The sequence below is a fragment of the Macrosteles quadrilineatus genome, unplaced genomic scaffold (genome assembly GCF_028750875.1).
Source record: "Macrosteles quadrilineatus isolate MER2022 unplaced genomic scaffold, UCM_ALF_1.0 Scaffold_1__1_contigs__length_201487025, whole genome shotgun sequence".
Classification (NCBI taxonomy): domain Eukaryota; kingdom Metazoa; phylum Arthropoda; class Insecta; order Hemiptera; family Cicadellidae; genus Macrosteles; species Macrosteles quadrilineatus.
The window spans coordinates 66486488-66504269 of record NW_026542594.1 but is presented as its reverse complement, the minus strand read 5'-3'; the positions used below and the strand labels follow the sequence as shown (position 1 = coordinate 66504269).

At 33.0% G+C, this 17782-nt stretch overlaps 2 protein-coding genes across 3 annotated transcripts in view; both read left to right on the top strand.

Annotated features, from left to right (window-relative positions):
- LOC128983457 (caspase-1-like) overlaps nt 1-6940 on the top strand; it is a 106615-nt gene extending 99675 nt beyond the window's left edge. For both annotated transcript variants that reach the window (XM_054402754.1, XM_054402753.1), the window contains exon 6: nt 3411-6940. The gene's annotated coding sequence lies outside the window, so the exon portion shown is untranslated. The remainder of the gene's footprint in view (nt 1-3410) is intronic.
- A 2085-nt stretch (nt 6941-9025) lies between these two features.
- The window catches only part of LOC128983454 (uncharacterized), a 122786-nt gene continuing 114029 nt past the window's right edge, over nt 9026-17782 (top strand). Inside the window, exons 1-2 of the mRNA XM_054402751.1 lie at nt 9026-9151; nt 17019-17387. Coding sequence (XP_054258726.1) covers nt 9098-9151; nt 17019-17387 — 423 coding nt within the window. The 5' untranslated portion in view covers nt 9026-9097. The remainder of the gene's footprint in view (nt 9152-17018; nt 17388-17782) is intronic.

The following is a 17782-nucleotide window of genomic DNA, read 5'->3' as shown; positions in this document are numbered from 1 at the left end:
GATATCTGACATAAAAACCACTGTCACTAAAAACCAGCCAACACAGAAGAACAACTGCACGCTAATTATACATGTTGTCGCTGATTTTAGTTATTCACTAATTCCACCTAAATCAATCAAGATGGTGGTCGCCACGCAGCTATTGGTTGATGAGCGCTAAATTAAAAGTTTACGCTAGCCCCGCCTTCCGATTGCCTATTGTAAGAATATTGTCAATGGATTAGTTATCAATGGTGGCGCAATAACAGAATGAATGATGTAATATCTTTATTTCTCCTAATACTGCATAATAACGTGTAAATAAACCACATACTTAAACTTCATAATAAACTACAGTTAAATTATTAAAACTAAAAGGAAAAGGAATTTCTGTTTTAGGCTTCCGTATTTAAATATAAAGACATTAAGTCGTGCAGTGTGCACCGTGTACGTGTAAGCTTGTTGGTTGGATTGTAGTAAATAGTTAACCTGTCTTCAAAATGTATTCAATGCTGTAAATGTATTCTGTTGGCTGTAATAATATTACCTATCACGGGAAAATATAGGGAACACTGGTAGAGCTTTCAGTTATAACTGAACTTCTGTACTGGTTGGGAATGTATGTATATTAACACGTTCGCTACTGAGCATCGCATATATGCGACGCCGCGGTCATTGCCACAGACCGAGGTATACATTTGAATCTTACACATAGACCGGCTGTCACTTGGATAACACTTGGTACACACAGACCACGGGAAAAAACCTGTAAAACAGTGATCATTTACATTGTAATACGCTACAATCGTGTTTGTAAATAAATTATTCTTGTTTTTTTGTACTTTTTATAACCTTTTGTAATGTCGCATATTTGCGACGCCCGGTCTACAGCGAAGACAATAGTGAAAATTATCATAGTTTTCTTGAAATAGACTAAACGTCGCATATATGCGACAGTTCTTTTTTTGTGTTTTAAGGTGAAAGTAAGTAAAAAAATAAACAGATTATTCAAGACCAGTTTATAACTGAACAAATATAAAAGCTACATAGGATAATGCAGCATACATACTGCATACATATATACAGTGATGCAGAAAAGTAAAGACCAGTTTTTCCAACTATTATATGACGTCACCAATCATCATATCCACAGACCAAGCAACGCAGTTGTGTGTCAGACATCTCTGTAGACCACTGCAGGGTATTCAGTGCCTTCAAATAGACCACTACAAAGATATAAGCATTTTAATAACATTAGAACCCCGACGCAAATATGCGTCGGCAGTCTATTTTAATGTGAATGGCCGTCGCATATATGCGACGGCAGTCTATGGGTGGAAACCGGCCGTCGCATATGTGCGTCGCTGGTCCATGTGAATGGAAAATTTCGTACTATTGCAGTAGCGAACGTGTTAAAGCAATATTTGATACAAAAGTAATATTCTTGAGGATAACTAAAAGGCATATCAATCTGCTTGAAATAATTCAGTTGGCCTAAATTAATTATTAGCTATGCAATACTACACTACAGCTTGCAGGCAGCGCTACTTGCCGCGCCGCTACATAAAACCGAGATTTGGTCGCTCTGTTCAACCCAAAATTTTAACAAAACTAAGCATGATAGAAAGAAAAGTTAAACACGAACAGTTAAGTATATTTAATTATCTACAAATTTCTCACAGACGAAACTTCTCTGACCAACAAACAACAATTTTAGTACACGACTTTACTTTTCCAAACTTTTTCTAATGTGTTAATTTTAAAAATATTTATATATACTACCAAATGAAATTTTAATTATAAAAACCATAATATTGGCATGAAGGGTTTATTCCCTAGCTCTGTACCAAATTTCAAAATTTTATCTCAATTGTAAGGGTGTAAAATTGCAGTATATTTAAACCGCGACCCCACTAGTTCCGTACTACCGTAATGGTGAAACGGGCGAGAGTTAATGCTTGGTGCGACGTTGCCAATTCTCCCTGATCGCGACCTGTAGTTAAAGGTGGCCGTGGGTAGAGTGTAGGACTTTGGTCCCCGAAGTCCTGGGTTCAAATCCCGCCAAACACCAATGGATTTTATCTAAATAATAGTGCTGTGACCTCCACTAGACCTAGTCTGAAGTAATGTGAAAAACAATTCTGAGCCAAAAAATTTAATAAACCCTATTTCTAATGATTTTTCTTGTTTAGGAAAATACAATTTTTTAAATGTTTATCCGTAAGCATGAAGAAAATGTATTTTTCTACAGTCACCCGACAAGGGTGATTATAGTACCTTGGATTATAGTACAGAAAGCTGCTAGTTGCTGCATTTACTTACTTTGCCTCACACTTTTTACTTTGTCACACAGTTTTTACTTTGTCACACAGTTTTTACTTTTTGTCACACAGTTTTTACTTTGTCGCACATCAGTATCCCAACCAAACAACACAAAAAAGCGTGCTTTTATTATGCATGTCATACGTGCACACTAGGAAATAGGTTGGCACCACTTAAGGGGAGCTGAACCTAAAAATTTTTAATTTAAAAAAAAAATTTTTATTTTAGTTTTAGATTCTTTGTTTTATCCTGAAAAAGAAAATATATATATATTAATAGGTATCACCTCCCAAAACTAGAAAAAAACAAAAAACAAAGTAAAGCACCAAATTTTCTGAGCATAGGGAGTAGACCTAGTAAGGCCATCTAGTGGCCTAGTAGTGTCATCTTTGTTCGCGACTTTCCGAAAACTTGTTTTTTTAATGATAAAGGTACACTTTTCTCAAGAAGTAATAAACATATCTTGATGAAATTTTTACCAAGTGTACCTTACATCACTACAAATATGTGGAACTAGAATTATCACCATAGGATCAATAGTAAAAATTACAAAAATAAAAAAAAATAGAATTTTTCAAAAATTTAAAAAAATAAAATTTGTAACCATAGAAACATAATTCTAGTTCAACACACTCTTGAAGCACATATATTAACTGTCTACAATTTCTAAAGCTGTAGGTTAAATAGTTTCCGAGAAAAATTTACCTAAACTTGGGGAATTTAACATGGGCTCTTATGGGCGGTTCAGCTCCCCTTAAAGATATTATGACTACGATCAGCTGTTGCAGGGTTTCCCATTTTGTTCAAAAACGCTTTGTTTGACTAATTATTTCTAAGCTTTATAATAACTGTAGGAAAAATATAATGTGTAACACGAGTGCAAATTGCCTTTGCTGCACTCAAGAAACTTTCCTAAACATTTCTCTCGTGTGCAGCAAAGTGCCACTTTGCCCACTAGTTAACAAATAACTATTGAAAAACTTTTTTTGAAATTGTGTTCTTAAATGAACAGGAGTGAAACTAATGTTTAAGGTTTATTTTATTGTCATATCATGGTTTACCTGTGGTTTTAGTTTGATTTAGGCTTCATCATTGTCGATGTGTTGCAGAGTTCTGCTGCAGAGGTTATTCTTCACACTTATGCTAGCTGTGCTGCTCTTGAAGGCTTCACTTCTGTTTAAGTGTCCAAGCCAACTTTCATTACTAGCCTTTCTTACATCGAACACACCTGAAATCAGTTCTTCTGTCTTTGTTACGGTTTGCTTCCTGTGGTTTGTTTTCAATGAATATCTTACAGCTTTTTCTACTACATGTAGTTATAGTTTGACTTTGTTATCTTTTTAAAACCTCTTTTAGATGGTGTTCTACATTATATTCTCCAGCATTGAATTATCTCCCAAGTGCTAAAAAAAGTATCTACTTCATAGCATTGAATTATAAATCCCTGTATTATGGTGGATTTGATATATTTATCACATTACTAACGTTTCATTACTATTCAAAAACTTAACATTATGAAACCCTACACCAGATTTTTTTGGGCTTGCAATGAATGAATTACAAGCTCCTTTTTTACTCATGAAAAATCTTAATAAAAGTTTAAGGTGCTAGAAGTGTTCAATAATTTCCACCCCAATTTTTGTATTTTACTCTGGGATTAAAGTCACCAAGAGTGAATAATGTGTGTGTATCCATTGACAGGAGAAATTGTCTGACAATTGTATACACCCTGTTTCTTGTTTAAGACTTTTGGACACCTAAAATGTATTGATAATATATGAAGTCCCTTGGCATGATAAATGGAAATGTTATTTTAAATAATATATTTGGGCTGACAACAAGTCTTGATTTGCCTAATTTTATGTATTTCTTGATTCAACAAAAGTTCAGGGATACTTCCGGTGTGTTCATGTGTATTATTTACCTTAAGTTTTTTTTATTAATTTTTACCATATCAGAATAGTTAAATAACTGAAATATGTTTATTTTTGGTTTTAACTTAATGTTCTCTTAAAATGTTGAGTACCCAGTTTTTAAATTTGAATCTGTAAATCAAACAAAGCCTTCCTATTATAACTGGATGGTTTCAAAGTATTCTAAATTTAAATTAGAAGATGACATTAAGAAATCATTGCTATTTTGGCCTAAAGCTAAGCAATCAGTATATATTTTTTGTATAACAATAGATTAATTTGTATGGTTATTGGATGTTTTACTACATGTAGTTGTTGTGTAGTAAATGTTGTTCCAGATGTATGAAGCATTTTCTACTGCCAGAAACATGTCTTTCACTAAATGTGCACTTTTATATTTACAAGCTTGGCAATATTATATTTTAAATTTTAAAGAGTTAAGGTTTAATGTGTTTTTTTAATGAACTTAATCAATTTTGGTTCATATGAAAGTAGTTATAAGTTTAGAGTAATTTTGTATTTGACTAGAATACTTATTTTGAGAAATAAAGAGTTAACACCAAAAACTGCCTCATGAAAAATATATTAATAAAATGAAAACATTTATGTTAGTTACAAAAAAAAACAACAATTAATATAATGGATTATGTTAGTAAAAAAAAATATTCTGGGTAAATTTTTATATTTAGGATTGATTACAAAAAAGATTCTCTCAAAAAAGTTACCATAAGTACACTGTTAACTAAAGTAATCTATAAACAAAATAAACACTTGTTGTGAATTTGTATGCAGACAGAAGGTTTGTTTTTATCAGAAACAACTTAACAATTATATGTACTTTAAATGATCTCATAACAGTCTAAGAAAGTGAGGTGGTCTACTGAATTGTACAGTTTTAAAAAGAATTGATCTGTAGGAACATGATGGACCAAAAGCCTTTCAAACTGTTCCTTGTATTAAATGTGAATAGATTGTGTGACAAACGTTGATCTCTATTGCTAGTGCCAGTTCTGTGATTGAAATGATTTTGTTGTAAACCATTTGTTGCTAGAATAAATTCTAGTGTGTATTTTTTTGCTTAGAGTATTAGTTTATCTTCAACGACATGCTTTAAACTAAAGGGTTTAAATTCAAAATCATCTTAAGCGTGTCACTGCCATTTTTGACTGGTCTAAATGTAACCAACATTTTTAAAATTGGAGGATGGTGAACAATCAATATAAATTAAAACATTAATTCAAAACTATATGCAAATTTTTCAGTTGTATTGGATTTACTATTGGATTAAAGAGTAAATTTTACTTTAATATCATCTGGCTCAAACAAACATGGATGAGAAGATAACCTAGTGCTCTACCAACAATGTGAACAAAACCATTTCTTAATTATTTGTCTTGTTTATGTTCATTTACTTAAACTTGTTTTTCTAGTTGTAAGTAGATCAGTGTTATGTTGTTTTACTCGTTCTAAGAAATAAATATTTAGGGCCTACATTATTAGCTTTATAAACTTTAGCCATGAAAATAAATGAAAAAGGTTTCAATTAATTATAAACTGGTATCTGATTATCTCAATACTAATAAAACTTTTAAATGTGATTTGCACTCGATCAAATCATGGCTAAAGTTTATGTACTTTGTTTTAAGGATATATCATTATGATATTTTACCTTATTTGGTCTCATATATTAAGTGAATTTATAAATAATCCAAATACAGAGTAGAGTAGATTTTATCTTACCCTTAAGCTTTGTAAATAAGATTGCCTTTATAACAGGCAAATATATAATCATCATACTCGATATATTTAGCTCAGAGATCTGATCGGGATGAATTCAGTGTTTATTCATGTCATAGTTTGAGAGGTGGGTTGCACTCGTGTAGCTGTTTCTCTTCAAACATGATGATTTGTCCCTGGTCTCTCTCTGAGCTCTCGTGCTGATCACCATTGCTCAAGTGCAAGGAACCAATGTCTTTCATCTGCATTGCCATTTTCCATAGATTTTTACACAATTTTTTACTCCTATTTTCAATGACCTTCTTGTTTGCTCAAAGCTTTGACTGATGCGATTGATTTTTGCAGAAATGAATCTTAGTTTGCTAGAAAGTGATTTGAGATAAAACTTGCCCTACTATTAAGGTTGTGTAATTAGCTGTCCTTAGGTTCAAGATCTCTTCTGAATTTAAATATTTAATTTGGAATTTCTTATTCATTGCCCAGCATATGTCGGTATAAAGTGAATTATGAAAAATGTAATTCAATGTAATAAATCAGACTACGGTACTTGTAGTCTTAACAGCATTTCAGATTGAAAATTAAGATATGATTAAAAAATGTTCATAACTATCAGCTTTGATATTGTATTAGGTAGTTGATCTGTGTATATTTCTTTCTTTGTCAAATGATCTCTTACTGACATTAGCCATTTATACTCTGTATTTTTAGCTTGTTTACTCCTATATATTTTGATTGATACTTTCTTTTTCAAGTCTCTAATTTCTATATAAGTAGGCAGTAACGGAGAGATATGTTTACATAAAGTTCACTGTGAACATGAGCATATTTTAGTCAATAAATAAGACTTGGTTGATACATGGAAAGAAGCTGTTTGTATTATTGTTGTGTTGTTACATAATTTTCATGCATTTTGTGTTATTTTGCATGATGATTTTGTTGTATCAGTTACAGATTTGTAATAAATATCAAATTATATGTGTTTTTAAGAATTCTTTACTCTTTTATTTCACTATTACATATTAGGTGATGGGTATTTGTCAACAACTCTAATCTATATGATACCAGAACGCCCCCTTTAACCCTCCCAGTGTTACTTGACGAAAATTCGACAAGCAGCACACTTTGTGTAGTGTTACTTGTCGATTTTTCGACACGCAGACATCGTTTACGGCGAAGGCTCTATGACTGACTGAATCGGATTGAACTGGATCGAGTTAGGTATCGTTCTTTCTGTTATATTCTAAGCTTTCTCCAGAGGTTTGTCTCAGCGCTGTATGTTCTCCGAGCCGATCGTAATTGTAGCAGACAGCTGACGTGCGTGTATTTGTAAACAGCTAGGTTACCCTCGGACCGATGACTGATGTGTTTTATTACGTTTATCATTGTTTTAGTGTTAAAAATCAAAAGTAGTGATATACGTGGTGCATTATAAGAAGATTTAAGTGGTTTTGAAGTGCTGGTTGATGATCCTGAAGAAGTAGGTAGTGATATTGATGTAAATTATCAGCCAGATTCCTAGCTATGGTTAGGCTATGCATTCTTAGCTAAACGCTATGTACTGAAATCTGTTTTTTGCCCATAACTTATTTATTTGCAAATCTACTTCCTTATATTATTATATATTTGTAATCCTCATAAAATGTAGAACAAAGTGGCTATTTTCAAATATTTATAGGCCTATAATTTATACAATTTCATTGAGCGCAAACCTATTTTTTTTTTCAATTTTTCCAAAATAATTTTTTTTTTACCTAAAAATTTTTTTTGAAACAAATATTCCTTATGTTTTATGTATGATATTGAAGCCCATGATTTTCCAAACAAAATGGTATATAGAACATTAGAATTAACATTGTTTTAAGCTTCTCAGATCCGTTTTAATAAAACCTTGCAAATGCGCCAAAAATTGGTGGACATTAAGGCCTAAACTATGGACACTTGGAGGGTTAAAGAATGTTTCATATTTCAAGGAACATTAATTGAGCGGAGCGAGCGAAGCTCTTTGGGATCAACTTCAATGCAACAAATAGAGAAACATCACTCAATAACGGCTGAACGCATTTCAGCCAAACTTAACAAAATTACTTAGATAGTGAGATGGTTTTTAAACAAACAAATTTCAATTAGATAATGCTAAGTTAATGCAATTTAAAACAAACTTAAAATTTCCAATTTTTAACATTAGGCTAATGGGACTAAAGTAGCCATGACAGGTTTTTTTGTTTACAAGAAAAATGTAAACAAGAGAATCATAAGGTATTTCTGAACTTTCTAGACTATTCTTTTAAACTTTTTTAAACCATTTCTATGATCTTAATAAACAAGAAAATACCGTTAAAACATTTTTTTAAGGCGCGGAATTCACTGCAAATCGAGAAAATATATGGAACTACTTTCTCAATGCGCGGAGCATAAACAAGGAGCGGAGGGATACGGACCGGTGACTACTTTCTTGGGAACCTATTGTGTTGCCAGATGATTAGAAACAGCCAATGTTAGAAATCAGGATTTAATAAGCCATATATCGAACCGCATCGAAATCGATATTTAATCCGATAATACCGAATACCTCACAGGTTATATTATGTTGAATTACATCAACGGTGCAGTAAGTTATTACACTTATTAATAAAACGCAGATTGAACACTGATTTAATTTAGACATGTGGGGAATGTAGATGTGAATTTTAATCGATAAAACCATTAGTAAATAAATCTATTGACTTTTTTACATTAAGTTACTTATACAAATATCAAATCACGTTTGTTCCGCTCAACTGGCTTTCACCTTCTGAAAGCAACCCTAGTACATATTTGTCATAATGATTTAGTGTGAAATAATGTTACATTATTTCACACTAAATCATTATGACAAATATGTTTATTTAGTTTTTTTCTTATTTCCAAGGAATTGTTTGTATCTAACATCCCAGATCATCTGATGAATGAATCACTTGATATGTTTATATCTTAATGAAGTAATGGCAGATTTCCTTTGATATTCTCAGCTACATAACCTTTGCACTGTGACCTCACTAGGAGATAACTAATATGTTCTCAATAATACTCCCTGCCTTGAGCTATTTAGACTGTTTCTACTCCCAATGCAATATATGTGTTGTGAAATATGGTAATTTGAGTGAAAAATGAATTCTAAGTGCATCATTGTGTTTATAGGATTTGTGACACTGGTATTAGGGGTAAGTTTGACAAATTTATTGTAAATAAGATTAACCCCGACCAGTTGCTCTTTTGCCCTGTTTTTCCAAAGTTTTTGAAAAAATTGTGAAAACTCAACTTACAGATTACTTGGAACAAAATAATTTACTAAATCCATCTCAGTTTGGTTTCCGCTCAAAATCCAGTACTGAAAAGGCTATTACCAGGATGATTAACTGCATTGCGGAGGCCTTGGACGGGTCGCAGCGCACAATAGGGGTGCTGTGTGACCTGTCCAAGGCTTTTGACTGTGTTGATCATGGTATATTGCTAGAAAAATTAAGTAGACATGGAATAAAAAATGTGGAATTAAAATGGTTCATTTCATATTTTAAAAGCCGTAAACAAAGAATCATATTACAGAAATGCCAAACCAAATATAAGTCAGAGTGGGGTTACACACCCTACGGAGTTCCTCAAGGTTCCATTCTTGGACCTTGTTTATTTTTAATTTATGTAAATGATTTATGTAATGTTACAAAAATGCATACTTTTCAATATGCAGATGATACTGCTTTAATCTGCACCGAACAAAAAACATTGGATTTTAAGCAAGACTTAATTACTAATGAGTTTCAACTCCTCGGGGACTGGTTCACAGTAAATGGTCTATCTATGAATGTGTCAAAGACACAACTAATTCACTTTTCAGTTGCTAATGAGAATAGAGACATTGTAAATTCAAACCAAACATCAATATATTCTCAAAACTCAGTTAATTACCTTGGAATTATCAATCAATCAAGAAATTTATTTACACAATAATTGCCAATACATAGGATACAAAAGTGCAAAAACCACAAATGGTTTGTCTGCACTAAAAATATTGTTTCTTATTTACCATACAGTTTTGTCAGTTAGAATCAGTAGCATGCAGTTTTATAAGTTCTTAATTGTCTCTTGAGTAATTAATAACAAAAAAAAGACAACAAAGACACAAATATCTGTAAAAATTCAACAGTAACAATAACAAATAAACTATTGGAATAAATAACAATAATATATTACTTTAACTTCAACTAAAAATGTAAATAAATTAAATGCATAATTGTAATAAATTAAAATTGTAACAAATCATTCCAAACATGTTCCTTTAAATAATGTTTAATCATGCTATAACTATTTGCAAAAACCATATGATTTGTGAGGTTATTAAAACATTTGGGAACAAAAACTTCAAGTGTTCTACTTCCATACTTATTCCTGTGCTTTGGTACAAAATAATAATTCCTTCTAACATCATATGGGTGATTATTGACTATTTTCAAGCTGTCATCAAATAAATGATCAGTGGATATCAAAAAAATATATAACTTACTAACAGGTAGCAGTCTAACAAAATGAAAAATCTTTATAATTGGTAACTGCTTAATGTGCACTGGAACAATACATTTGAGCGCTTGCTCCTGCAGATGCTCAATTTTCCTCAGAGAAGTCTTTGAAGCATTGCCCCATGCTCTCACACCATATCTTAATATTAATATTAATATTAATATTGATTCACACAATGACTGGTAAATCACCAATAGCTCATTAAATGGCAGGACACTTTTTAAATAAAAAATTTTGCAAACACATGATCTGATTTTTTTACAAACATAATTAACATGTATATCCCATTTAAAATTGTGGTCAACATGAACCCCTAAATATTTAAAATCATGCACATTCTCTAAACTCTTACATTGACAACTTTTTGGGATAAGTGAGTAAGTATGATTATGTAAACAATCAAAATTATGGTAAGTAATGCTTACATTAGAACATTTAAATGCAGGTGAATGCACATGCATGACCTTGGACTTTTTGTCATTTATTACCAATCCATAATCATGACACCATTCTAAAAGGTTGTTAACAGCATTCTGCATATTTTTTTCTGCCTCTATTATATTTTTGTTTGATACAACAATTGCAGTGTCATCAGCGTACATAAAAACCGTGGCTTCTTTTATATATTTTGGGAGTGTATTTGCATATATTATATATAAGATTGGGCCCAAAATACTTCCTTGAGGTACCCCAGAAAAAAGTTCTGCCTCTTCACTAAATGTACTATGCACTTTTACAATAATTTTTCTGTTTTTCAGATAGTCTCTAAACCATTCTAAAAACCTGCCAGAAATTCCTATGTCCTTGAGTGCTATCAATATTTTATCAAACTGCAGTGTATCAAAAGCTTTAGTAGAATTGATATAGATTGGCAACTTAATTGGCAAATAAACATTAAGAATCTATCAAAGAGACTCAGATCAGCTATACTTGTTCTTCGGGTAATTCGACATACTACAAATTTAGACACACAATTAGCAGTATACCACGCTTATTTTTCTTCCATTATGAATTACGGTTTAACGGTATGGGGTTCTTCTAGTCATGCCGAACAAATTTTTATCCTCCAAAAAAGAGCAGTTAGAGTCTTAGCGAAAGTGTCTCGAATTACTCACAGTAAAGAGTTTTTCATTCAGTTTAAAATTCTTACTTTGTATAGTTCTTATATCTTTAAACTAGCTTTAATGGTTAAAAGTGATTTTGACACATTCATGGAAGATCAACATGCCCATCCTCACAACACTAGATTAAAAAAAATATAAAACCAGTTCAACACAGACTTAAAGTATTCCATTTATCTCCTCAGTACATGGCCCAAAAATATATAACAAATTACCTTCTTCAATTAGGGACACTGATTCATTCCCTAAATTAAAAAAGAAGTTAAAAAACTTTCTTTTGGAGAAGGCCTTCTTCTCACTGGAGGAATATATGGAAGCTGTGTAGATATTTAAGGCTCAGCATATGAAATTTATTTTAGTAATAATTTTAGTATAATAGAGACTATAAAATATTGTAACAATGACGAATCACCTGTCTGAATATGATGTTATGTGATTATTGGAAAATAAATAAATAAGATTAACCCCGCCGCAGCAAACCTGCAGACTAAGCAAATTTCAACTTGTCTGATTACATTTTCACTCAAATATTTCCATAAATAAGACATATTTATTCCTAATTTAAATAAAATTAGATTTAACAAGTGATTAGGTTTGCTGCTACGGGGAAGGTAAACAGTGTTTTTTGAACATACGTCAATAGTATAGGATGAAATAAATAAATTTTATTAATATACTAGCAGTTACCCGGCGTACGTTACTGCGCTAACAACTATTATTTTAAATGGTAATTTGTTCTTTACAATCTATATCTTTATATATTTTTTATTAGGTGTATAAATTAAGTTTTTACTTTGATTAAGGTTTTTATGTTTTATGTTTACATATTTAATACAGTAGGGGAGAATTGAAACGTTGAGTGCACAGGTGTGCTGCGATTGTGGTTTAATATAGTTGGACTTATCTAAAAGTAAAATAGTTTTCTGTGCTGCATTCTGTGGAAACATTGTGGCACTATTCCAAATCATGACTAATACAGAATTTTGTGATTATTAAAACCAACAGTTGGTGAAAGTAAATATCTGCTTTTAAATTATATTTATTTGTAAACATTGTAGCTCCAAAAGTCTGACATTGGACCCCTTAAAACCCTCTGGGGCGGAGCCCTTTTGACGGATCTGCACCAAACTTCACACAAACCATTCTTGAATAATGTTTAGTAATGCCTGAAAGTTTCATTACAATCTGTCGAGCGGTTTCGTAGTCCACAAGGTACATACATATATACATACATACATAGTTCCTCTTTTATAGATATAGATATCCATAAAGAAGTAAACTACAACAGTTATCATATTCTCCATAAAAATAACATTAGAATTTAAAATTACACTCTTTTTGAATGTTTTCCATGACCGTTAGGCATACAACAGGGCTTCAATATACTAAATTATTTAATTTTTTAAGCTCTACAAAACGTTTTTAAAAAGAAGTTTTTTGTTTTTAGGATAAAAAATGGGAAAATTCCATTTTTACCCCATAAAACCCCCATAAACCCCTGTTCCCATGGTTGTATTATGCTGGTTAGCGAACTCGTTCAAATAAATGTAGGTTTACACGTTTGTACCAAATTTAATCAAACTCTGATCATTTTTCATCCAGTTATCGCGCTAACGGACACATATATATATAAATGAATTTGAGCAGATGGTGCTTTTGGCCTCTAGGGACCTCAAAACGAAAAATAAAATCGGTCCCGGGTCCAGAGGCCTTACCATGAGTACTATGTTAATAGCTTATTCCTTATATGGGAAATTCGCTAAAAAGCTATAAAAAGTAAAAGCTGTGAAAGGTTAAACTTTACAAAGTCTGAGTCATCTTATTATGAACTTAAACATCATATTGAGCTTTTTACTTTAAATTTGGTAATTGTTTGTCCTCATAATTTACAGTAGAGTGAGAATACAAGCAAGAAAAAGTTTAGTTGATATTAGTTCAGATTAGGCAAAAGATTTTTTTTAAGTTTGACTAATTTTTAAAATATACAATATTAGTAGGATCCAATGATAAATGTGCAAAATAACTTGAACTTTCTGACATTAACAATTTTACATACATTTCTTCGCTTTTGTTTTGACTGTCCCAAAAGGTGACACATTGACCACTAGGTTTATCATACAACTAAATCCACCAATACTTTATACTTTATTCTGAAATGGGGACCATACAAATGTAGGTATTTTAAGATGTATTAAATGTGTGAATGGAGATGAGTGTAGGATGAGTGGCGCGGTATTGTAGTCTTGTTAGTGACCAAGGCCGACATCCTCCTTAGACACAGCTGTTAATTAACAGCCCATCGAGCCAATTAAATACCAAAAATACGAAAACGTTCAAGATAGAGTAATACCCTTGCCATGGCAAACCTGCAAATTAAGCAAATTTCAATACCTTATAAATTTCAATTTCCTTAGATTTATCGAGTACTTAGGTATGCTGCTACGGGGAAGGTAAAAAGCGTATTTTGATCAAATGTTTATAAGTTAATAGGCCTATTGGATCAAATAAGTAAATTTGCCAAATTTCATCAAAATTTATCCATAAACAAGCAAACCACAACAGTTTTGCTTTACTCCATAAGAATAACATAGAAATTTTAAATGTATTGTTATTTTGATTTTCTCTGTGACCTTTACTTGTACATGAACGCTTTAATTTATAAAATGGTGTAAATTAATCATTTTAATGAACACCCCATGTATGTATGTATAAAAACGTTTGAACGAATAGAGTTTTTGATCTTTTGGGGATATCGAAGTGAAAAAGTAAATCGGTCTCGATCTAGGTCTTACCGTGCCACCCCTATATTAAATTAGCTATAATATTAATTGCTATTCTTTAGCAACAATGTGTTTCAGAACAAAATGTCCAGTGGCGGATCCAGAGGGGGGCAAAGGGGGCGACCGCCCCCCCCCCCCTTGGGCATTCGAAATATATTTTTTTTTACTGCATGTAATACAGTAGTGCATACACATTGCGTAAAATAATTTGTCACACTAACTTAGGACAAAGAAATGGTATAAAACTGCCATTTTGGAGACTTGGTTTACACCAATTTTTCGGGGGGGTGACCCCGAACCCCCCAGACCCCCCGGTTCGCCCCCCCCCCTTGTGACTGTGTTAGATCCGCCACTGAAAATGTCTGAGAAAATTCAACATAAAACCTAAAGATTATATCAATTATATAAATTATTTAAGATGGGGACGACACTATGTGTTGTATTTTAAGCCAAGTATGAATGGAGATGAGTGTAGGATGAGTGGCGCGATCTTGTGGTCTTGTTAGCTACTAAGCCCTACAGCTATTGGCAACTAAGGAACCTACAGTTTATAGTGGACTCTGAACCACATTTTTTCCTTGGTATTAACGAATAGGTCTAATTATCAGGATAGTACTACAGATAGTCGTAGTAGGCCCTACTCACTAGTGCGGACGTTAATCCAGGGAGTATCACATCCACAGTGCATGCCTATAAATATCCACAATTCGAGACCTCCTAGTAGTTATGGATTACAGGACGACGCCACCGTCCCAGTGTCTTATAATATATAAATATAATCTATATACAAGATAATCTATAAAACAGTTTAAATATCCTGATGATGTTAATTCATGACATCATAAGATTCATATGGCTTTCTATGTGATTTCCATAAAAATGAATCTGATAGCCTTCTTGGTTCTGATTACTGGTAGAAATAATTGTAACTTGTTTTTTTAAACACAGATATCATCTTAATCATTTAGATCATTCCCTGATTTTTTTTTATAATCTTGCTCTTAAAATAACATCAATGAAAAAAAAAATAATTGAAGAAAATTTTACTGTTGATCAACTGTTGACTAGTTGACTGTTGAAACCCTTAGTGATTGGAAATAGTATATTACGTTACTAGTCCTGAAAATAAGTGTTTACCGGATGAGTGTGGTCGTTCCCGTGCGAGACGAAGTTGAGTACGGGATTACCATACGAGTCCGGTACACACATTTTGGACGAGTTACGTACGATAGTTTACGCCATACTATTTAATCCGTACAAATCCTTATATATTACCACCTAAAGGACTAAAAATCACTAGTCATAACCTCTGAGAGAGGTTATGGAGAGGTTATGTTTTTGTTTATAACCACCAATTGCCACGCAAATACAGTATAATCAGCTGATTGGTGTCCGGTAAAACGGTAAAACTCATACAGTACAGTAGTACGCAATAAAACCCCATTTGATTAAGCTGGCGGCAAACAGCTGTTTTCTGGACTAAATACTTGCGTGGGAAGTTCGTCAAAATGATGTAGTGTGGCGTAAAATATTTTTAGGCTGTCTTAATTGATCCGGGTAGCTAGTTGTACTGCCCACAGTCTTTTGTTTAGCTGCTCGGAAATGTTCATATTTGTCTATGCCACTCGGATGGGGATGGTACTGGTCAATATAGAAAACACTCTCAACACTTTAAATACCTTTAGCCATGGTAAAAAAAAAAAAACATGTGTCTTGTATACAAAATGGTGTATACTTTGCTGGCTGCTTGGTCGTGATACCTCATGGGCAACATTGAAATTTAAATACTTTTCATTGAAATGGTGACATGCAGAGCTGATGGGAAAAGCCACCATGATGGCTGCTGACCCATACACATAAAAAAGACAGCCAGTGGATAAAGGCGGGTTTTCCTAGCTCCTAACAGATATTCAACTGCAGAGTTGGTTAGAAGTTGGTTTTTAGCTCTCTAATATCCAAAATTTGTCTCTTTTTCAAGCATTCTTGAAATGTGGATTTGCGGCAATCCACATAATCTCATGTTACACAACTAGTTCTATTAATTGTCTGTTCTCAGACAAAGAAAATTTACTTCTCTTTGACTTGGTAAATGGCAAGAAAACCAATTGAACATGTCTTAGTCTAAAGTGCAATTTTGTGAATTTTATACTTCAGATCTTTTAATAACCAAACTATAAATGATCAAACAAAATAAAGTTATCACAAATCTACTGTCCTGACTGAAAACCACCATAATTCTTCAATGCACATTAAACCGCCGAATGTAATCTATGACGCTGCGGGGTGACGGTCTTACTTCTGCCGAAGCAGATGCCTGTCTGGCATCTCGCTGCATAATACGGTCCCTGCCGAATTTGGCATCAAGAGAAACACCAATATCTGACTCTTGTATGTTGAGCTCGTGGCGGAAAATGGAGTAATTTTGCCAACTAAGAAAACCGGTTTATAGAGATAGCTGATTTTTTAACAATTCCCTGCTGTTTATGTCAAAGAGGTAGCCAGTACAAACGGTTAACCGGGCGCAAATAATCAGTTGGTTGGTTTATAATGTCTTAACAAAACGTTGTAGTAATTGTAAATATTAAAACTTAAGAAACACATTATACACTTAACAGATCTATGACTTGGAACAACCATCTACAAAGCCTCCAAGGCACAGAGAAAATTTGCCGTGGCCTTCCCGCCCCGAGTACCCTTCCAGAGGAGTGAAGACTTCACCCAGAGATTATGTTGCTACACCTGCTGCTGCTAGCACCAGAGATTATGTTGCTACACCTGCTGCTGCTAGTACCAGAGATTATGTTGCTACACCTGCTGCTGCTAGTACCAGAGATTATGTTGCTACACCTGCTGCTGCTAGCACCAGAGATTATGTTGCTACACCTGCTGTTACTGAGTCTAATAGGGAACAACCTGCAAGACCAATCCCTCAAAAGCTCAGCAATGCTGAAGGCGCACCAAAGTTGCCTGCAGCATTGTCAACGGTTTGTATAGGCAAAACAATTCCTCTTAAACATTGCTTATAGAATGAGTTTATTTTTTTTATTTTTTAAATAATTGAATATGAAGATTGAATAGTTCAGGATATTGGATCAATACTAACAAATTTTAATTTATTCGTTGTAGTAGGAAACATTTATTTCACATCATTATCATCAAGCTCAATAAAACACTCGCAATGTTAAAAATTGACAATTGATTAGTAATCAGTAGGCTACTAAGGTATGGTGTATACTTCTGAGCTAATTTAGAGTGGGTCATCAATAACTTGTGTTTTGAGCTTTGTAGTTTGATACTGCATCACATCATCATACTCTTATAAGAACCGCCAAATCAGAGGGTGTAGTTACTGTATTACTGGGGAAGGAGAGATGGGATT